The sequence below is a fragment of the Equus quagga genome, chromosome 3, assembly GCF_021613505.1.
Source record: "Equus quagga isolate Etosha38 chromosome 3, UCLA_HA_Equagga_1.0, whole genome shotgun sequence".
In the NCBI taxonomy this organism is placed as follows: domain Eukaryota; kingdom Metazoa; phylum Chordata; class Mammalia; order Perissodactyla; family Equidae; genus Equus; species Equus quagga.
The window spans coordinates 29967961-29990828 of NC_060269.1; the positions used below are offsets into that span (position 1 = coordinate 29967961).

A 22868-nucleotide genomic window follows, 5' to 3' on the forward strand; every position below is an offset into this window, starting at 1 on the left:
CTTATTTTAAATACTCATTCATATGCACATCATGACATAGTCTATTTCTTATATCAAAACATTTGCCTATAAAAATTTGTTTCATTAGTCAAAATGGTTGCCTAACATAATTCCCCCTGCAAAGCTGTCAAAAGAACAGTTATTGCCTTCGGCAGGAACTCAAGCACCAAGAGAAAACCACATCTGAGTATCTGACGTATTTTATTTGTTCACATTTATCCTATTTGAGGTTAATACTACTTCATTTGACAGTTTAAAAATCATTCTGTAAACAAAATAAAAAACAGCAGCAACAGCTCAAACAAGGACACAATGTACAATAAAGTAAAGGAAGGTGCTGAAAGGAATATTCTGAATAAGCAAAGAAAAGGTGACCATGATCATGAATTCAACAATAAGAAAAAACCTTCAACATCTGTCAAAGACAAAACTATAATAGTCATAAAAAAAGAAGCATGAATCAAAGTGCAAGTGTGCTAGTTTTCATTTCCACATCCTTTCAGGAACTAGATAGAGCATACTATTCCTTTATAAAGTGACAAGTTCTGCTGTAAAACATTCAGTTATGTTATCTTGCAGAATTTTTCAGTTTACACGATCTCTACTTTACACTGATTTAACTGGAAAGATGGCCATAGGTGATACATGGTATAATTTCTTGACTCTATGGAGAGTATGGAAATGGTAAAGTTTATTGTTTTATTTTTTGCTTTATTTGCAATGAGTAACAAGAAGCTGAAAATCCAGTATCAGAAGCATCAGTACTTTTACTCTTTCCAAAAAAAAAAAAAAAAATCCTGAGCCCTCTGTCATCTTCATTGCCACTTTCAGATTCTCTGGCACAAAAGATTGTTCATTTTCCCTGAATTCTGGTCAGCTGACTTAAATAATCAGAAGAGTTTTTTTAATGCAAAACTGGTCTCTTATTTGTTCGAATTGATCAAATAAAAGTGTTACTCTGGCATCACGTAAAAATCATTTAGACTTTCATGATTGTTTAGAAACTCAAATGTTTCCCCTTGAGGGGAACATCTGTTGAATAGGATTTGTGAATAGAAGACTTTTATGAAACATATTTCAAATCTTAAAAAATATTTTTAACGCTCCCTAAAATGGTATAGGATTTACCCCAGCTGACAACGCCTTTTTCCATTTAAGAACATTCTTGTGTTTGTGGCATTTCGTTTTCCTTACAGCTCTAATTGTATTTAAAAAGCCCAAATGTCCAAGTGGCTGCTGCCTTATTTAGCATTAAACAGCACTATTTTTTAAACCATGTATACAGCTCAACAGCGAGATTAAGAAGTTATAATACACACATATCACAGACAGGTTCAGGTTTTTTGGAATTCACTGAATAAACTGTATTCTGGTAAATCCCCTCCCCCCAACAACAGAGTGTACTGTACCTACATCGAGGGGTTTAAATATTTCTCCAACAGTTTTCTTTGTATTATATTATGAAAACACTAGGCTTTAAGCCAGGTACTAATAAATATTTAATTTAAAAGAAAGAAACCCAACACAGAAGAACATAAAAAAGACCCTTTCCCTCCCTCTTTCCCCCATCCCCAGTGAAAGCGCATGTCAGCCTGACAGAGCTGAGATCTCGTAGTCACTGGCCGAGGTGAGGGGCTTGCCCATCATCCGGATGTTTTTCGCACTGGTGATCCTGGCCATCATGCACACGGGCTTGTCAAAGTACTTCACGAGGGCAGGCTCAGTCAGAAGGGAGGCCAGGAACTGCTCGAAGGTGATGGCCCAGTCCCGGTCCAGGCTGGTGCTCCGGGGCAGCGCAGCTGTGCCCTGGCCACTGCGCACGAGGACTGTGTCCTCCCCAATGTCCTCGCAGTGCAGCTTGTCCTCCTCATGGGAGCCAGCACTCAGCACCGAGTACGAGGACATGGAGCTGTCGTCCTTGGTGTCATCGTCGGAGATCAGCATGGAGGAGCAGGCCCCATTGTCCCGGGGCGAGGAGTCCTCCAGCTTAATGTCCTCCATCTGCCCTCCCAGGGAGTGCTCCTCGCCCTCGCCCGCCAAGCTGGCTGGAAGGGGCTCAATGGACTCCACCACGTAAGGCTGGCTGGGCCCTTTCTTGGGGAAGAGCACGCCTGGGATGCCCTGGGTGCAGGTGGGCGCGCTGCCCCCGCTCCCGCCCTCCTTTGCAGGCTGGGCGACGAAGAGCTTGCCGACTTCCCCAATCTCCAGCAGGAGGCTGGTCACCGCTGCCGTGGCATGGTATAGCTCCTGCTCGTTGGGGTCCTCGCTGAACATGTTATACATCGTCTTACACAACTCAATAAACTGCCCCTGAAAAGTATGGAAAAACACAAAGAATGTGACCATCTCATGGGGAGCACAGAGGCAGGATGGAAGTGGACTGCAAAGCCATTTAACGTTAGACTAGTACGAGATGCCCAAAAAGTCCTATATGTAGGGTGGATTGATGTGTTGTTTAAAGTCTCTTTATGGATGGCTCCATTTTTTTTAATTTGAAAAATTTCCAACATCCATGAAAGTAGAAACAACAAAATAATAAAGTTTCACGTACCTATTACCTAGAGTCAGGAAGGACTATGTTCTACAGTTGCTCATTAACTCTTTCACCCCCTGTTGAAGTATCCTAAGTAAATCCCAGACCTCATCTCGTTTCACGTCTATACACTTTAGTATGCTGCCCAATTTTTCCAAGGTTAGCTCAAATCCCCCTTCCACGACACATTTGCTGGTGTCCCTGGACAGAAGTAATGCCTTCCACCTCCCCACCCCGCTGATTTACCTGTTCTTCTGTTAGGAAACTTAGCATTTTCATCTTGTGTTATAATTATTTATATTGTTTTATCTCCCTCATTACATTTCAGCTTTTTAAGAAAAAAGTATGTCAGACATCTTTATAGCTGAGCACAGTGATTTCTAAACAGCATGAGCTTGTCTTTTGAGAATCAGAGGGTATTTTTTTTTAACTTTTTATTGAGATCATGATAGTTTACGAGCCTGTGAAATTTCAGTTGTACATTATTGTTTGTCAGTCATGTTGTAGGTGCACCACTTCACCCTTTCTGCCTGCCCCCTACCCACCCTTTCCCCTGGTAACCACTAATCTGTTCTCTTTGTCTACATGTGTAACTTCCACATATGAGTGGAGTCATACAGAGTTTTTCTCTATCTGGCTTATTTCACTTAACATAATACCCTGAAGGTCCATCCATGTTGTTGTGAATGGGATGATTTTATCCTTTTCAATGGCTGAGTAGTATTTCATCGTATATATACATACCATATCTTCTTTATCCAATCATCAGTTGATGGGTATTTAGGTTGCTTCCACATCTTGGCTATTGTAAATAATGCTGCAATGAACATAGGGGTGCATGGACTTTTGGAACTGCTGATTTCAAGTTCTTTGGGTAGATAGCCAGTAGTGGGATGGCTGGGTCATACGGTATTTCTATTTTTAATTTTTTGAGGAATCTCCATACTGTTTTCCATAGTGTCTGCAGCAGTTTGCATTTCCACAAGCAGTGTATGAGGGTTCCTTTTTCTCCACAATCTCTCCAACATGTGTTACTTTTTTGTTTTGGTTATTTTTGCCATTCTAACGGGTATAAGGTGATATCTTAGTGTAGTTTTGATTTGCATTTCCCTGATGATAAGTGATGATGAGTATCGTTTCTGAGGGTATTTTTAATGATTGGGATGAGAATGCGTGTACTCTCAAAATTGGCTATTTCATGGTTCACGTTTTATCTAAGGAGGTCATTTTCTCACAACCAAGCACATTTTTGATGCACAAAAACATGCCCAAAATAGATCCAGACAGATACTACTCAAGCACCCCACGTTCTGTTTGAGGATGCTTCTTCCGCATTTATTTATGACTGGGAAACAGAGCCTCAGGGTTTGAAATGAACGAATTAAACTGTTCAGCACTTACCTGATTCAACTTGGGTAAATCCTTTGCATTCTTTGATTTGGATTTATTTTCTGGAGTCCAGAGTCTCAGATAATTACGATTTTCTTGAGAATTTGTCCTCTTCCCTAAAACCCAAGTGCCAAGAAATAAGTGCTCAAAGGTCAAGAAACGAGTGTTCAATCAGCAGTGAGGGAAACATACATCGAGAGGAGAAAATCGGTACCTCGGTCCGGCTTTAGACTCACTGTGACAAAGCCATCGTCGGCACTGTTTTTGCTTCTGCTATCCAGTCCAACCACTGCCAGGAAAGAGTCAGAAGGAAAGAGGAGAATGTTATACAATAAACCCATAGATTTAGCATTTGTAGTAGAAAATTGAAAAAACTTTTAGGTAGGGTTGCCTGAGCAAAAGAAACAAAACAAAAACCCAGCGTACCAAGTTAAATTTGAATTTGACATAAAAGAAAAATGATTTTTTAGTACTGAGTCCCAAATACCTCATGGGACATAACCCATGAGAAGCAAATAATTTGTTGTTCGTCTCAAATTCAGATTTTACTTGGTGTCCCATATTTTATCCGACAACCCTATCTCTACTCTAGGTGAAGGATTCCCCCGGAATTCTCTTTCACAAATGGGGTTCAGGGTGTAATTAGGAATTAAATGGATGATTTCATGTAGTCTTCAGTACTTAAAAACTGGTGGTCCCCAAGGAATGCTGGCTTCCCTCCCTTCTCTGTTATATTATCATCCGAACTTTGCTGGCATGAGATTGACTTTCTGTCGGGCCCCACAAAAGATCAAGAACTCACTTTTTAAAAAGAAATTAAAACCTATGTTGATAAAAGAAAACAGAAACATGTTATATACTAGAAATTTCCTTCAGATTCATAATCTGGCATTTTAAAAATATGACTTTCAAGGAAACCACTTATAACTGTTTTCTTTTTTCTTCTTAAAACAGGACATGAGAGACGCATAGGATTTCACAAGAGAAAGGCATACAACATCACAGAATCCCACTCAGTTTGCCTGTAAGACAGCATTACAGCACTTCCTCAGCCATCCAAAAGGTGTGTCAGATATGGGACCTTTACTGCATTTAGTGTCAAATCAATCTCAGCAGCTTTTTTTTTTGAGGAAGATTAGCCCTGAGCTAACATCTGCCGCCAATCCTCTTCTTTTTGCTAAGGAAGACTATCCCTGAGCTAACGTCCGTGCCCATCTTCCTCTACTTTATATGTGGGACGCCTGCCACAGCATGGCTTGCCAAGCGGTGCCATGTCTGCACCCGGGATCCGAACCAGCGAACCCCAGGCTGCTGAAGTGGAACGTGTGCATTTAACCGCTGCGCCACTGGGCCGGCCCCCTCAGCAACTTTTAAGACAGTGAGGACAATGTACTATATGTCATTGATAAATTCCTCTCCTGTTAATGTTGAAAATAATTTAGGAAACGAGTAGATATTCAAAACTAGTTAACGTATGGTAAGCCCATGCAATGGATATTACACAGCCATTTAAAAACCATGTTTTCAGAGAATGTTAATGACATGGTAACATGCTCACTGGATTTTAAGTGAAAAAAGTAGGATACAAAACTGGATAAGCAGTTTGATCCCAGTTTTATATATACTTATATATATTATTATAATAATATGAATAAAGAGACTGAAAAGAAATATTTCAAGATATTATTAGTTCGCTCTCTATTATTAGATTTTAAGGTATCTTGGCTTATTTCATATATTTTGTCTTTGTTTTAAAATTTCAATACAAAGCAATAGTACTTTTGGAGTCAGAAAAACATTTTTTAAAAAGTGTCTTTTAATGATATTAAATGCTACTGGCCTATGACTATGCCTGAAGCATTTCTGAAACAAGTGGCTTCTTTCCTGAAATGAGCGTCCACCAAGAAAGATATGGCAAACATTCTGCAGCCAAAATATGATTGCTCACAATGTAGGATGTGGTAAGGCACTATGCTAAAAGCTTTACTACATTATCTCATTAAGTCCTTACTACACCCTATATGACAGCTATCATCTCCATTTTCACATAAGGAAACTGAGGCTCAGAGATGCAGGAACCTGCCTGAGGTCACCTAGATAACGATATACAGAGCCAGCATCCTGTCTAAAGCTCCTACCCTCAACTTGTAGTAATAAGACTGGGTCTGACTCACTCCTCTCTACTCAATTACTTAGAGGCTCCCAGTTTAAAAGCAGGTCTAAGCTGTGCTTACTTCGGGATGGCAAGATTTAAGAGGCAAAGGACCCAGCGACAACCCACATTTACTTTAGGATTCGGGTGAAGTCGTGGAGCTGCCCTAATGATGAATGAGAAGGTAAATAACTCGCTGCTAGCAGCCTGAGAGATGGTGCTTAGATTCACACCGGACAAAACAGTACATGCTTTAACACGTAAACCTGGAGATATATACAGTGAGTTGGATCATGTCTATGTGGACCTAACAACCACACAGAGCAGGGCTCAGCAAACCTTTCCTGTAAAAGGCCAGATAGTAAATATTTTAGCCCTTGCAGGCCATAAGGTCTCTGTCTCAGCTACTCCTTTCGACCACTGAAGCATGAACGCAGCCATAGGCAATATATACATGAACAGCTCGGCTTTGTTCCAATAAAACTTCATGGACACTAAAGTTTACATTTTATATAATTTTCCCATGTCATGAAATATTTTACTTTTGATTTTTAAAAATTACTTACAATGGAAAACTATTCTTAGTTCACAGGCTGTGCAAAAAGGCAGTGGGTTGGATTTGACCCAGGGGCCAAAGTTTGCTGATGTCTGTTACAGAGCAAAGACAGATATAAGAGAATGCTTTCTGAGATAAGTGCTAGTTCCGATTCTGGATCTTAATGAGCCTGACTGCAGTGGGGAGAGGGGAGCAAAGTATACAACTATACAGGACATGATTGATTTTTCTAAGCCGCCAGGACTCAAAGTACACGGTCTCTTTGGTGGGCAGAAGTACCTTCCTCACAGTAATTGTCCAACGTCAAAAATCTTCTAAAGAAAGTAACACACTAGGCAACTGAATTCACATACTTTTTGACTGACTAGCTTTGGAGGCAACTTTTTCCAATAACAGGGGGCTCTGTAGAAATGAATTATAGTACCCCTGGTGATGAAAGTCACTTACCATGTGTGCATTCTGGGGTGATATCTTCAAAGAAGTATTGAGTGGCTTCAAAAGCAGAATCTGGCTCATCTTGATCAGAGGATGGTTCTAGAGCAGGGAGGAGAGAGAATCTTCATATTGGCAGGGCCATGACTCAAAGTGTGCTTTATTTGTTAAAGAAATGACACAGGAGAGGATGAGAAGCTGAAGTTACAAAGGTGGGAGGGTAGCATCACTGGGGGCCTTGAATGCCTACAGCCTCTAAACCCTTATTGGGGGAGGGGCTCACTCATTTCTAACTCGACCGTCCTTTTTAACAGCTCCACGCCTAAGTGTCTCTTTACATTTTCCTTTTTATGGAGACTTTGCTAAATTCTGTGGAACGATGCTTTAGGAACCAAATTTTAGGAAATAGTAAGCTATAAAGATAATTCCCAAATTTACAGTTTTACTCTATCTTTAGTGCCAATCTCTCCTCAGTTATTTATTATTAGTATTATTATTTTTGTATTTGCTAGATACATCTCAATCAGAGGCCAACCTTGTTGAAAACTGAACTCAGAACCTCACCATCTTTCCCACTTGTTTCCATCACTGGTAAAACGACTCCCCTGGAGCCAGAATCTCAGGCTCCTACACCCTTTCCTCTCTAACAACCTTTGCATTCCATGGGTTACCAAATGCCAGTGATTCCATCTCTTGCAGAAGTCTGCTCTTTCTATTACCACAACTCATTGTTCTAACAGGGGAATGACCACAGGATCAAGCACATGCGGATTCAGGAACTTACGTAACTAGTCATTGTTCAGTTCATTCTCAGTGACCAAGGAGTGACTTTGTGTATCAAAAAGAGGCAAACAGGTCACACCAAAAAGAAGTTTCAGGCCAGGTCATGGTTACAGGTACAGGTGCTGCTCTGTGTAGCTCACTTACCAGGCAAGACGTGCATTTTGTACAGGAGTTTGAGTTTCTCTGTGAGGTCCCCATGGCACGCGGCACCTAGAAGTCACGTAAGTACGGATGAGAAATGCATTGTGTGTGCTAGTATCCCCTCCCGGCTTAGCACGCCCCTGAAAGTCTACTTTACAAATTGAAACATTGTGTGACAGAAGGTCTGGCCAGGACATATTTGGGTTAAGAGCTCTGGAACCAGGATGTCTGGCTTCAAATCCTTTGTACTAAATATGTGCCCTTGGGAGAGTTAACCTTGCTGTACCTCAATTTCCTCTCCATAAGGCCAGATGATAAATAGAAGATGCTGCCAGGGGTCTTGACATCAGGACCCATGAAATGTGAGAACTAAATGTGTCAATAGATATAAACTGCTTAGAATAGTGCCTGGCACATAATAAACTAGTGTTATTAATAAGAAAGATCATGCGACGAGGCTTCAACACTCTAAATAACTGTTAGAGCTCAGAAATAATCTCAAAATATATTTGAGATTGCTTCAAATTACTTGTTTTACAAATCCTTTTTAGTTGTTTTGGGTTCTTCTAAATGTTTCCTCAGTTTAATTTATCCTAACCTATCTGCCATTACATCATAATAGCTTCAATCAAAAGAATCCTGTTACTTTTTCCCTTAAAGTCCATATGTATTTCAGGAATCAGAAAATCCTTTGCAAATATTTTATCTCAGATCATCGAGGTGAAGATTAATCAGATTTGGGAAAAGAGGAATCATAGAATCTGGGTTGACAGGAACATCAGCGGTTATCTTGTTGGATGTCCCACTTAACATAGGATCCCCCTTACACCTCCACATTAAGACAGGAATCTAGCATCAGCTTGAACATCCCCAGAGACAGGGAGCTCATCACGACCAGAGGCATCTCATTCCACCCATCTTTGCTTCAGTTTCAGGATCCTAAACCTGCAGTCTCAACTTCATAAAGTCCACGAGCCCACAAAACGTAAAATTCTATGTGTGTATCGCTTTTGGGGAAGAAAATAGCTATAGTCCTTATTAGATCTCAAAGAGTCCATGACTCAAAAAACGTTTAGAACTCCTCCTCTTCCCCTTATTATACTGTCTATTGCCTCTTCAACGCAACAACCTTTCAGATTTTAAGGACAGCTGCCCTGTCCCCCTCGAGTTTACCTCTTCCAGGCGTTAATCTTCGTCAAGGTACATGTATCCACATTTTTCAAGTTTTCACATGACATGGTTTGTATGTATACCCTCCCCTATTCTTACCCACATCCATTAACTGTATTAATTTGTCAATCAATCTCTCTCTGGACAGAGCGTTTCCAGAAGCCTTTTCTTCACATCAGAGAATAGTGGAACTCTGCTTGACTTGCACTGATAGAGCCTAAGTTTACATTCAACTTCTTATACTCTTTCTCCTCTCTGGAGTTTCACACTGACCACATGGTTAACTAAACCCCAAGATGTCTGCACACTCACTAATACTAATCACGAAAGTAATGACAGACACTTATTAACCATTTGTTTGTGGTAAGTCCTACGCTAACTATTTTCTGTGCGTATTTCACTTTCTTCTCATAATAATTCCATGAGATGGGTTTAATTAATATCCCAGTTTTACAGATGAGAAAAGTCAGGCTTATTGGTGTTAAGTGATGTGTTCAAGGTCACAGGCTAGTAAGCGGTAGGTCGAGGATTTGAACTCAGCTTTGTCTGACCCTAATGCCATGCTTGAAACCCCTATACTATACGCAGACACCCTAGCTGGTTCTTCTACAATCATTTCTTAAAATTTAGGGTTTCTGATGTATCCCTATCCATTTGTTTTTGCCAATCATTTCCTCTCCTCATACTTTTTAATCTTGTTTTTGTCATCCAACATACTGGCTATCTCCCCCTGCTTCGTATAGCCCACCCATTTGGTAAGTATGCCTTCTTCTAGCTTTATGGTTTAAGTTGCCGATTGCGTCCAGCAGAGGGGGATAAACAGTAAGCATAGTGACAATAATACTTGACCCTTTTTGAGTCTGGCACCGTTCTAGGAACTTGACTTGAATTATCGCTTTTAGTTCTGACAATAACTCCATTTTGCAAATGAGGAAACAATCAGTGAGGTTGAATACCAAGCCCAAGGTACCAGTGAACTCTCAGCTGAAATTGACTCATTAACCATCACAGTTGGGGACCGTGTTCAGTCAGTCATGCAATCACTGACTTCTATACACTTCCACCTTTTCCATTGATAATGAGTTATCTGGCCAATGACCGGCTGCATCATGACACCCATGACATGCTTAGAGAGACTCTGCCTTCCATCGACATGGTTGGAAAAGAAGATGATCTAATTTATGGCTTCTGATAGTAATCCCTCGTTTCTAATTCCATACAGACCATCTGTTCGCAAATTTCTAGAGGGAATTTCTGGGAATTAACATTAGTTACTGATCTATCTTTTCCAGAATTCATTTTTTAGTTTTTTTTTTTTAACTTGAACAGAATTTCTCATTTCTGGTCTACTTGTCTGTCTCCATAACTATATTTGACCCACAAGACTGACAACAGCTCTGAGAGCTCACCGAGTAATCTGGCGTGTAGTTTACTTTGTTCAAGAACTCAACTGCATTTGAAGAAGCCTTAAGCACACTTTTCCAGTGTTTTCTCTACCTTGGACTTCAAGCCCTCCTATCCTTTCTTGAAGATTTTGAAGAGTACTATCCTTGTAGGAGTTGACTGAACTTTAGTAAATCAGATATTTGTATTTATTTCTATGACTTTCTATATGCAGAACATGTTTCTTTTTCTTCCTCCTTATTCTCCAAAGATAATTTTTAAATACTCCCCTATTGATACATACTAATAGGATGACAAGTAATTGCCTTGGGACAGAAAAAGATTAGGATAGGGCCAAAGGGTTCTTTAGTTTTGTCTGGATTGTCTTGCTTTTTAAAAATGCAGAGTTTACTTATGTATTCCTTGTGTAATTAAAAATTAATACCGCCTTCTTCCCTAAAAGAAATCCAGTTTGCTGTCTTCAGCACTGAGTAGTGAGAAAAAGATGAGCTTCCTGGACAGCCCTTGTTGGAATCCTGGGCCCAGCAGGTACTGACAGTTCGAGAACAGATGACATATTTGAAGACCTGCTAAAAACTCCTGTCTCAGCAAGTTACTTAACTTTTCCGAGCTTCCATCTCTTAACTGAAAATGGGGATAATGATAGAAGCAGGCAAGTAGTGAAGCATAATAGGAACTGTACAAACTGTGCCTCCAGCCTTGTCGCTGTGTGCCTGGAGGCAAATTAAATGCACGTAAACTATTTACCGTGCCTGGAGCAGAGCCAACGCAGTATAAATGTTAGTTACCATCATCGTTATTACCTCCAAGGGCTGTTGTTTGGATTAAGTGATAAAGAACAAGTTCTAATTCATCTGAACAGTGCCTGCCCTTAATAAAGGCCAGTTCTTCCACGGCCCCCCTTTTAAGGAAAGAGAGCAGTGCTTCATACAAATCATTTTTTCTTACCTAAGAGGACCTCATCTTTGCCTTTTTAAAAACCATCAGCTTCCTCCGGCCTTTAAGCCTTCTCCTAGTCATTCTTCTTTTTTTTTTTTTTTTAAAGATTTTTATTTTTTTCCTTTTTCTCCCCAAAGCCCCCCGTTACATAGTTGTATATTCTTCGTTGTGGGTCCACCTAGTTGTGGCATGTGGGATGCTGCCTCAGTGTGGTCTGATGAGCAGTGCCATGTCCGCGCCCAGGATTCGAACCAACGAAACACTGGGCCGCCTGCAGCGGAGCGCGTGAACTCAACCACTCGGCCACGGGGCCAGCCCCCTCCTAGTCATTACTCTTAAAGACTTAGGGCACTCTGTGGAATCATCATTGGCTCCATGTCTGACCCCTTCATCTTTCCTTGGGTAGGTCATTTTAAACTACATGGCCCAAGGTCACAGAGGGGCACAATTAGAATAAAACATTTTTTCCTTCTTATCTCATTCTGGCAGCCTGATATAATGCCTGCTACATCCACAACCTCACATCAGGTGGGCCAAGCTCGACTACGACGTAGGTATTTTGCTCAATTATAAAGGGAACAATAATCCAGTAAGAATACAGGGCAGTGAACAGGTCAGACAGTGAGGCTGACATGCAGCAATCCACATGGCCCTGGGGAGGTGTGGGCGTGAGTGTGCACTCTCATGATGGACAGCCCTTCTTCCCGGGAAAGCAGACAGAAAAGACTTCCATTTGCACTGCAGAGCTGTTGTGGTTTTTTCAGCCCTTTAGTAAAAATGCTATGAAATTTTATGAAATATATTATATGTAATATAAATATATTTTTTGGTGAAAGAAAAGCAATTCATCCAAACATTTCTTTTTCTCTTGTAAAGTTATCACAGTCTGTGGTTTCAGTGTTTAAGTTGGCATTTTATTGTCTTGTGAATTCTCTGGTAATGTATTTTAATAGTGCTGAGAACTATCTAATGTAGAAGGCAATAATTTAATGATATAATATATCCATTCATTAAAAAAATTTACAACCAGTTTTCAAACCTTAAAATGTGGTCCTTTGCCCTCTAAACCCAATCTTCCGAGGCATTGTGGGGACAATGGCCCTGAGAGCAGCACTGAGGACCACGGTAGTGACTGCCCCATCGCCCCCTCCAAACTCATGCAATAACATCATGTCCTTACTTAGCCCAGAGACAAACTCTCGGAAGTTAATCAGAGAATCTCCATTTTCATCTAATAACTGGAATAAGCGGGAGGCCAGCACATCAGAGTGAGTTCCACAGGCCCAGGGAAAGAGAAGAGCAAACATCCCCTTGAACTGCTCAAAGTCAATGCGATACTGCTCAAGGTAAGGCAGGCTGGGGTCGTGCCGGTCCAGCGCATTGCTGCTCCCACCCCAGTAGCAGCTGGTTAGATGTTCTGCCTGAAAAATTAAAGAACAGAATGATTATTGGGGACTCCATCTCGCAACAAATACCAGGAAGAGGCCCCCACCCCAAGTTGGGAAAAAGGCTTTCAGTCAACCTGTGTGCATCTTCTAGGGCTGTGCTCTGGTCTCAGGGCCCCCTCTGCCTTCTCCTTGTCTACACACACCTCTACTTGACCACCCTTCACCAATGCCATGGCAACCATCTCTACTGTTTATATCTGGCATGAAAGATCCAGTTGAACTACTGGAGGCAGGTGAAGAAAGAAGGGGAACCCCCCAGAACCCCATTTTCTTCTCCCTTACACACATACTCACAAGCATTTTAAGAAATAACTCTCGTAAAGATAAACAATTTTTTTCCTTAAAAGAAATCAATAAAACGTTAACCTGAAAAGGATCTATAATTTGGGCAATCTGACCACCTTGTTTCCTAGGTGAGGACGGTGGAGCCCAGAGGTTCAGTGGCTTACACACAAGGTCACCCAACCAGTTAGTCAAAGCAGAGTTAGGAGGAGATCTCGGGTTTCCTAATTCCTGGTTTAGTGTCCCGTAAACCCCCTACCTCCTGGTCACCACAATCACATAAACATAATCATAGTCACAATCTTCAAGCTATAAGTGTGTGGTCCTATTTCACACGTCTGAAAATAGCTCTAGAAAAATTATGAGTAGGAACCGCTGTGGTGAGGAAGAGATCTGGATCCAACAGAAAGCTTCCTGTTTCTATTCTTGGAAACAAGGCAGCTTCTTTATTCACGAGGTCATATTGATTTTGGTGGAAACACACACGCATTCTAGGAAGACTGCAAAGATAAAACATGTAATAGAAAAGCCCAGAAAGACATCCCTCCCCCCAGACATTTACAGTTAGCTCTGGATGATGGGTGGGGGAGACGGGAAGGGCATGAAGAAGGGGACTTTGTTTTTACTTTATTCCCTAGAGCACCATCTGAATATTTCCCTACACGCACGTATAAATACTGCAATAGAAAAAAGCACTTTCGAAACAGATCTTTCCCCCTTGCCTGGGGATTCTGAAAGTGGGGGAGTCCGTTGTGTATAGTACTTCAGTTTTGCTCTCATTTAGAAAGAAGCAAAGAGGACCAATGTTTTTATCACAATTGTTTACTGGGAATTATAGCTAATAACCTAAAAAAGAGAGGAGTAGAGTAGGGGGAGGTGGAAGGAGAGGTGGAAAGCAGAGCCAAAGCCAGGTTTTTTCCAAGGTGGCCTTGGGAGAATAAAGGAAGCATGTCAAAGTTCACCAGGGATTGGGGACTGCATTTCTGGCTGCAGGGCAGATGCAGCGGTGACGTCAGAGGCAGGGAGGCAGAGGCTGAGGTTCCGGTGGCCATGGGTTGAGCTGTACTCTGAACTATCACTGGTGATACCCAGTAACCATCTGTGAGTGGGCTGTGTTGATGCTACATCCCCAGGAGGGGTCCTCTTCACCTGAGCTGTGTCAGTGGATAAAGGTTACCCAAAGCATCTCCTCTTAACTGAAGCACCCAAGTTACTCTGGAAATAGGCCTGAACGTGGGTGCAGGCACCTTCCTGGTGCTCGCAACCATCAGCAGAGACAAGCCAGGCAGATCATCTCCTATTTCTTGATGAGACCCATACTGCATCATTCAGTGGCTACGGGACCAGAGACTGAACAAGGACCGAAGGACTAATGAGGAAACAGTTCAAGAGAAACTAGGACAAAGAGGTCCTGAAGCACATTTTCTACCAAATCTTCAGCAGGAGGGCAGCTTTTCACCTTTTTCCACCAAGTTTTACCCTAAAAACCCAAGCAGTAAGCATCTTGGGAGAGGACTGCATCTTTCCTCTCTATCTGCAGAAAAACTCCCAGAAAGTGGCTTTTTACATGTCTGAAAAGTCGGGCAGGGTATCTGACATGCAAAATGCCTCAATAAATGTTTGTTCAAGTGAACTAAAGCCAATAAAAGTGTTCAAAAGACTCAAGAAAGAGTCCATAACTGAAGTTTTCATCTTGGGTTCCACAGCTCCAGAGACTCCTTCCCATCCCTGACACCAACCGAGAGTCTCAGGCTCTTCCCATTATCTGTCTACAGTCTTGCTGCCTCCAGCTGCTACTCCCACGTCTGTTTAGTAACCCCAAATCCTGGCCCTTCCCCTCACCACCCTGTGAAGCAGATCTGTTATGGTCTTCAGTATCCCTTTAAAATCTGACCTTAGTTGGATCATTACATTTTTTTGTTTTTGATATAAGTTGCATCATTATATTGACAACCAACTTACACCAAGCAATTAGCTACAGTGCTTTATATGTATGAATGAGATGGCACATGACAGAGACTTCACTCTCAAGTGCTGAATGGAGGCTGGTCGGGGCGCTATTGTCCCCTCGGTTGGTCATGCTGTGGGGCTGCACAAAGCACATCACTAACCATCCAGGAAACCCCAATCTTTGCGTCTGCACAAGAAGCTTGCAGAGACTGTACCAGATTGATAACTGATCACTAATTTACCTTTATATTAAACACACACGTTTCGAACACCTACCGGGGAGAGACACCATAGGAGGCACTAATGAAACAAAAATAAATAAAATGGTAGCACCCTCCAGTTGCTAACAGGCAAGTGGGAATGTTAGTGAAAACATTCCCAGCGATCATATCCTCTGATTCTAAGATCTATTGACGTTCAGCTCAGATCTTCATGCTTGTCCCTTTATGTTTGTCCCTCTATGATCTTAGCAGGTCTCAATACAGCCAAGTTTAGTTCTGGGGTGAAAGGCACCAGTCATGAGCCATATAATGACATTTCGTTCAACAATGAACCACATATATGATGGTGGTCTCATAACATTAGTACCATATAACCTAGATGTGTAGTAGGCTATACCATCTAGGTTAGCGGAAGTCCACTCTGATGTTTGCACAATGATGAAATCACCTAACGACGCATTTCTCAGAATGCGTCTCTGTTGTTAAGTGACGCATGACCGTATATATGAGAAGCTACCCAACTAGAGATGGTGAAAAAAATTGGTACCTGCATAAAAAGCATCGTTAGGATTTTTTTCCTGTCAATTGCCACATTTTTACCTATGAGGTTGATAACGATAGTTATGACAAAAGTATTTTTTCTAGAAGAAAAAAATTCTACATTGCTTTATTTACTAACATATTTTCTTATTCAGGATCAAGCCTGGTAGGGGCTGAACTACTAAACTGAAATCACAGAGACTCAATCAATTAGGCTTTTCCTTAGCCATTTGATCAGCTTTATTCTTATTCTGCTATATATCTCTTTTTAAGGGTGCTTTAGTACAGCTTGATATAAGAAATTACAATTTACAAGAATTTCAGGCAGAATATAATACTCATCATTCCAATGGGCATTATAAAGTAAACACGTTATTTTCTTAAGTCTAAGGAAACAGTTAAAATATTACATGGAGTGGAAGAAAGCTAAAACATCAACTTAAACGATTACAAGAATATGTTTATTTTTTCATATTAAGTACTCCATTTTTATGTTCTCAGCTCTATCTTCCTATTTATGTATGTTGAGACTCATGCTATCCTTTAAGAATTTAACAGAAAGATCCAGAACTAACTGAATTATTAAAGTGAACTCTTTTATGTCCCTGAATATACATGAATTTACTTTGAAACTCACCTTGAAAAGAGCATAAAGTTCTTCTAGCTCATCAATGGTAAAGGAAGTTTCTGTTACAATGGTCCGCACCTACAAAAGGAATAAACACAACAAATTTCACAAACTCAAAAATGTCATATTGGGGGTCAGGTCTGGCGGCATGGTGGTTAAGTTTGTGTGCTCTGCATCTGCGGCCCAGGGTTCACAGGTTTGGATCCTGGGCATGGACCTACACACTGCTTGTCAAGCCATGCTGCGGCAGCATTCCACATACAAAACAGAGGAAGATTGGCACAGATGTCAGCTCGGGGACAATCTTCCTCAAGGATAAAAAGGAAGATTGGCAACAGGTGCTAGCTCAGGGCCACTCTTCCTCACCACCAAAAAAAAAAAAAAAAAAGATACTGGGAAAGTTCCTGATTTTCTTCTTTTAAATCATCTTCAGTCTGTCAAGTAGGAATTTATGGACCTGTAGGAGTGTGAGGAAGGATAAAGAAAGAAGGCCACATGCCATTTCTCCAAGGACTTACCACATTCCGTTTCGTAGTATCCTCCAGGGTCTGGATCACCTTCAGTCTCTGTTTGAATCTCATCTGCTCAATCAAATCTGCCCGGATAGTTCCAAATTTCTGGAAAGGAGCAATATCGGTATTTCTGACAAATCTGCTACAGCACAGTGTGTCATGTCTGCAGGATTGATGGAGACACAATCCTGATACATATGAGAAACTTCTTGCCACATGACAGGCATCCTGTCCTACACCTTTATTTACTATCTTACGTTTACTTATTTTAAAGCCATCTAACAATCACAAATAAATAACAGGAAATTCTCATGCTTCTTTGCAGTTGAACTAAATTTCAAAGCCAAATGAGTCTTCCTTGAATCAACAGTTCATGGGAAAGAAGAGGAGTTAAATAAGGCTATAGGGCTATTTGTGTACGAAAAAATGCTTTAAAGGAAGAATTTTCTTGACAAGAAGAAAGGAAGTATCTGAGGTTAAGTATCAGACTGGGAGGCTGGAAGAAATGCTGGTGTGAGGCTCCCTGCCCTGATCTCTAGTTCAAGAGCTTTTGTCCTGGTCCAGAAACCCACATGGTTTGTCCCTGGATAGCAGACACTGTGGGCTGGCTACCTTTTCAAACTCCAAAATGCCTAGCATTGCCTGAAGGTTTATTGAACTGAACTTCAAAAGCCAAGAAAGAATATGTAAGGTTTTACATCTCTTAGTGGGACAAAAGCAAAACGAAGAAATTCTGCTTAAAGTATGAAGCTGAACCCATGGAAGTAATGGCTGCAATGTCTAAACACATTTAAAGGCTAAAGGAAAAGCTGACAGACAATATCAAGTGTTGGCAAGGGTATAGTGCAACCAAAACTCTCACACGCTGCTGTCAAGTATCGATTGGTATGACTATTTTGGAAATCTGTCTGGCAGTATCTATTAAGTCAGCAGATAAATACCTATGACCCAGAAAATCCTTTCCTAAGCATATGCCCAAAAGAAAAGTGTATATATCTTACCTAAAGACATATATATTAGAATACTCATAGTGCCACTATTAGCCAAAAGCAAGCAACCACTCAAATGCTCATTAACAGGAGAGTGAATAAATAAACTGTGGTATTGTCACACACTGGATTACTATGCAGCAAGGAAAACAAACAATTTGGACAAATCTCACAATGAGAATGCTGAGCAAAATAAACCAGAATGAAAAGAGCACATTCTGTATATTTCCATTCACATGAAGTTCAAAATCAGGCAACACTAATCTATGGTGTTCAAAGTCAGGAGAATTATTACCCTTGGTTGGATGGATAGTGACAGAACGGGGACACAAGGGGCACTTCTGGAGTGCTGGTATTGGCCTGGGTAACAGTTACATGGGTAGGCTAAACAGAAGTCTAGAGTGCCTTCGTATGTCCCTACTGCAGAATACTATTCAGAAATGAAAAAAAACACAACTACTGAATACATAATGACTTGGACGAACCTCAAAGAAATTATGTTGAATGAAAGAAGACGAATCTCCAAATGATACATATTGCATGTTTCTATTTATGTAACAACCATGAAATAACATAATTATAGAGATCGAGATCACATTAGTCATCGCCAGGTTGGCAATTGGGTGAGGGAGGCGTGGGTGGGGCTATAAAGGGGTAACTTGAAGGAGTCTTATGGTGATGGTACATTTGAGATCTTGATTGTGATGGTGGTTATGCAAGGCTATGCGTGTGACACAATCGCATAGCTACACCTCCCCACACACGTAAATGAGTGCATGTACAACTGATAAATCTGAATACGCTCCGTGGATTGTGCCGATGCAATTTCTTGGTTTTGATTCTGCAGCGAGGTTGTCTGGGCTGTTAGCATGGGACAGGAGGGGACTGGGGGAGGAAGTGCATGTGATTTCCCTGTACATTTCTTTGCTACCTCCTGTGAAGCTATAATTATTTCAAAATAAAAGTGCTTTTTTTCTTTTTTAAAGAATGGCTTTGAAGTTATGGGCTAACATTTTAGGATAGAAAACAGTGAAGCCATCTGAAAAGTGAGTGACAACCCGGAAGTTGAGAAATTCCATTTGAGTTTAAGAACAGTATTGGTATAGAGAGCACTGTCTTTTGAAATTTTTGAATGTCTTTTATGAGGTAAGAACTAGCATTATCTAGCCAAGTCAAATGTGAAAGACACCTAATGGTAGTCACACAGGTTGGCAACTGACTCCCCAACATCCCTCCATTCTCCCTTCATCTATAGAATTCAAAATGTCAGCTGAGTACCCAGATGCTCAGCAAAAGACAACATTTCCCAGCCTCCCTTGCAGCTTGTTGTGCCCAGGTGACTAGATTCTGGCCAATAGGATGTGAGTAGAAATTCTAGGCATAAGAGTCCATAAAAGAAAAGGAGCACACCCACCCCTCATGAATGGATAAAACATTTTTCAAGAGTGGATAAGAGAAAGTGTGGGTCCCTGACGCCATGCCGCTGAGCTCCATAACAGCCTTGAACTGCCTATGCAGACTGAAAGCAAGAGAAAAGCAAATTCCTATTTTGTTTAATCTATTTTGGGGTCTATAGTTACAACAGCCTAGCCGGTATTCCAACTAATACAAGAGCTAAAACATAAACTGCTGCTGATGGTGCCTGGCATAAATTTACATGTTTCAAATCCATTTAATCCCATTCTCCTGCTTCTCTTCATACCTCACTGGCCACTCCTTTTCTGTCTCCCCTCCATCTCTAAACCTCAGGGAACTCCAGGGCTCAGTCTTTAGACATCTTTTCTCTACCTACACCTACTCCTTAGGGATTCTCACTCACTGGTCACCACCTCTACTGTTCCCACCCTCGTCTAAGCCACTGCTGTCTCTTACAATAGCCTCTAAAGTGATCTCTTTGCTTCCTCGGGGCACCGCACCTTTATTTGCCCCCTTGCAGTAAGAGTGCTCCTTCCAAAACCTGAGTCAGATGGTCGGACTTCTTGCTTAAAACTCCAGTGGTTTGATCTTTCTCAGTTTGGCTTATTTCGCTTAACATAATTTCACTCATATGTGGAAGATAAACACATGGATAAACAGATTAGTGGTTACCAGAGAGGAAGGGGGATGGGGGTGGGGGAAAGAGGTAAAGGGGCACATATATACAGTGACAGATAAAAATTAGACTATTGGTGGTGAGCACAATGTCGTCTATACAGAAACTGATAAATAATAACGTGCATGTGAAATTTCACAATGTTATAAATCATTATGACCTCCATAAAACAATAGAAAAAAAAATGCTAGCTCTTGACCAACAGATAAATAAAACATGGTCAATTCACACAATGGAATATTATCCGGCGAGAAAAAGGAATGAAGTCCTCACACATGCTACAAAGTGATGAACCCTGCAAGCATTATGTCCAATGAAAGAAGCCAGACACGAAAGGCCACATATTATATGAAATATCTAGAATTCGTAAATCCATAGAGACAGAAAGTAGATTAGTGGTTGCCCGGGGCTTGCTGAGGGGGGATGGGGAGTGACTGCTCATGGGGACGGGGTTTCTTTTCAGGGTGACGGAAATGCTTTGGAATGAGATAGTGGTGACGGCTGCATGATGCTGTGAATATATTAAAAATCACCAAATTGTACAGTTTAAAAGGCCAATTTTATGGCATGAGAATTCTCTCTCAATGAGAAAAATAAAACTTAAAAACTAAAAACAAACAAACAAACAAAAACTCCAGTGGTTTTACAGCTTACTCAGGGTCAAATTCCAAGTCCTTCCCAAGGCCGACAAGGCCCACATGCTCTCCTCCCTCCACAGCTGCCTCTCTGATCGCCTTCTCTCAGCCCCTCTCCTGTCACATGGCCTTTTGCTGTTCTTCAAGCATATCATGCAGGCTCCCTGGCCAACCAGGACCTGTGCCCTGGCTGCCCCCTCTGCCTGGAAGGTGCTTCTCTCAGATACCCGTATGCTTGCTCCCCCACGTCATTTGTGTCTCTGCTAAATGCCACTTCACCAGAAACACAAACCTTCAGAGAAACAGCACATCCCATGTTTTACCTTGCTGTGTGCCTTCCGACTTGAATTTCTTACTACCTAACATTTGGTTTCTATTTATTACACTCATCACCCTTACTATGAGGGCTGTGTCCACCAGAGCCAAGCACGGTGCTGATTCATAATAAGTGCTCAACACAAATTTGCTGAATACGCTGAATCCTCATGATAATCCCAGGAAGTCAGTCCTCTTCTTACCCCCATTTCACAGACAAGCAAATGGAAGCTTAATAAAGATCATTAACTTGCCTGAGTCCACAGAGCTGGTAGGTGGTAAAGCCAAGTCTGAACCCAGGCTGTCTGATTCTAGAACTCGCACTCACAGCTCCATCCTGGGGAAACGCCCCAGCAGTTCACTTCTCAGACTGAATGCAGAATACAGTGGGTGCTCAATAACTGGCCAGGGTTGCCAGATTCAGCAAATAAAAATACAGGATATATAAGGTGCCCAGTTAAATTTGAATTTCAGATAAACACTGAATACTTTTTTACTCTAAGTATGTCCAGTCCTGTATTTTATCTGGCAACCCTATAGATGGTATCTCTTTATAGGTTGCTCCAGCTGGTGGACTCTGAACTATATAATCTCCCAAGTTGGGGTTTATAGCTAAAGACTTCACCTTTCTAGTGCTTTCTATTTTCTCCCTGTTTTGAAAGAACTAATTCAGGGAACTGAGTTTTGACCCAAGCTTTCTTTTCTGATAATCAACACAAAAGAGCACACTGACATCTTCGAGCCTGACCAGTTGGTCTTCTACCAGTAATGCACTGGGCAGGTCTTGACATAACAAATATGGGATTTACAGAAGAAATTTCTCATCTCCAGAGAAGCACCTTCTAAAGACTGAGCCAGACACCTCTCAACAATAAGGAAAGATGCCATATTTATTTCCACTGAGAAGCCAGAATTCAGAATGAGCTGGAAGGGGTTGCCATTACTGATGAAAAATGTGATTTAATTCACTCTGGGGTTAAATTTTTGGATGAGAAAGTGAAACTTCCAGGAAAGGTAACTCTTTTGATCTTAACAGACAAGTGGAAAGCATTCATTGCAAAGGGCTGCACATGCTAAAGATGGAGGATTAGTTTACTTCAAGCTGGGCCACAGTATGCCCTTGATCAACAAAAAAACATGAGCTGTTAGCCAGAAGGAAACTAAATTTTATTGCACCTATAACTGGCAGGGACGTTTACATGCCATGTCACTGGCTCCTTATAATAACCCTGTGAGTTAGTACTGGTACCTGCATTTTACACATGGGAAAACAAAGGTTCAGAGACATTAAATAAGTTAGCCAGAGTTCCACAGGGGCTGAGCTGCAAGACTGAGGCCCAGACACCAGCTTTATAACTCCACCATCTATGATTCCATCAGACAGTAAGTTCTTCCTTGTCTCTCGGTAGAATAGAACATACATTTTGGAGCCAGACAAAATTTGATTCAAATTCTTGTTCTTTCACTAATTAGCTGTGTGACTCCAGGCAATTCACTTGAGTCTTCTGACCCTCAGTTTCTTCCTCTGTCAAATGAGACCCCAAAACTGTCCTTGTAGAACTGCTGTTAGAGATAAGGATACATTAATATAAAATACCAATAATAATAACTAATATTAAACGTTGGCTTGGTAATCTTTGCAGATCACTAAAGCAAGAGTTGTTTCCCCCAAGCCTGACATTCAAAGAGCCCTGTATATTTTATATTTAATCAACATCTGTTCCTCAAGTAGAAATGGATCCTGCTGTTTGCCAGGC

At 41.2% G+C, this 22868-nt stretch overlaps 1 protein-coding gene across 1 annotated transcript in view; it reads right to left on the reverse strand.

Moving 5' to 3' along the window:
• Positions 1-770: 770 nt before the first annotated feature.
• TBC1D9 (TBC1 domain family member 9) overlaps positions 771-22868 on the reverse strand; it is a 109621-nt gene continuing 87523 nt past the window's right edge. The window contains exons 14-21 of the mRNA XM_046656224.1: positions 17087-17185; positions 16578-16646; positions 12680-12920; positions 7990-8055; positions 7078-7164; positions 4137-4211; positions 3935-4038; positions 771-2310 (exon numbers count right to left, since the gene is read on the reverse strand). Of these exons, the coding sequence (XP_046512180.1) occupies positions 1588-2310; positions 3935-4038; positions 4137-4211; positions 7078-7164; positions 7990-8055; positions 12680-12920; positions 16578-16646; positions 17087-17185 (1464 nt within the window). The 3' untranslated portion in view covers positions 771-1587. The remainder of the gene's footprint in view (positions 2311-3934; positions 4039-4136; positions 4212-7077; positions 7165-7989; positions 8056-12679; positions 12921-16577; positions 16647-17086; positions 17186-22868) is intronic.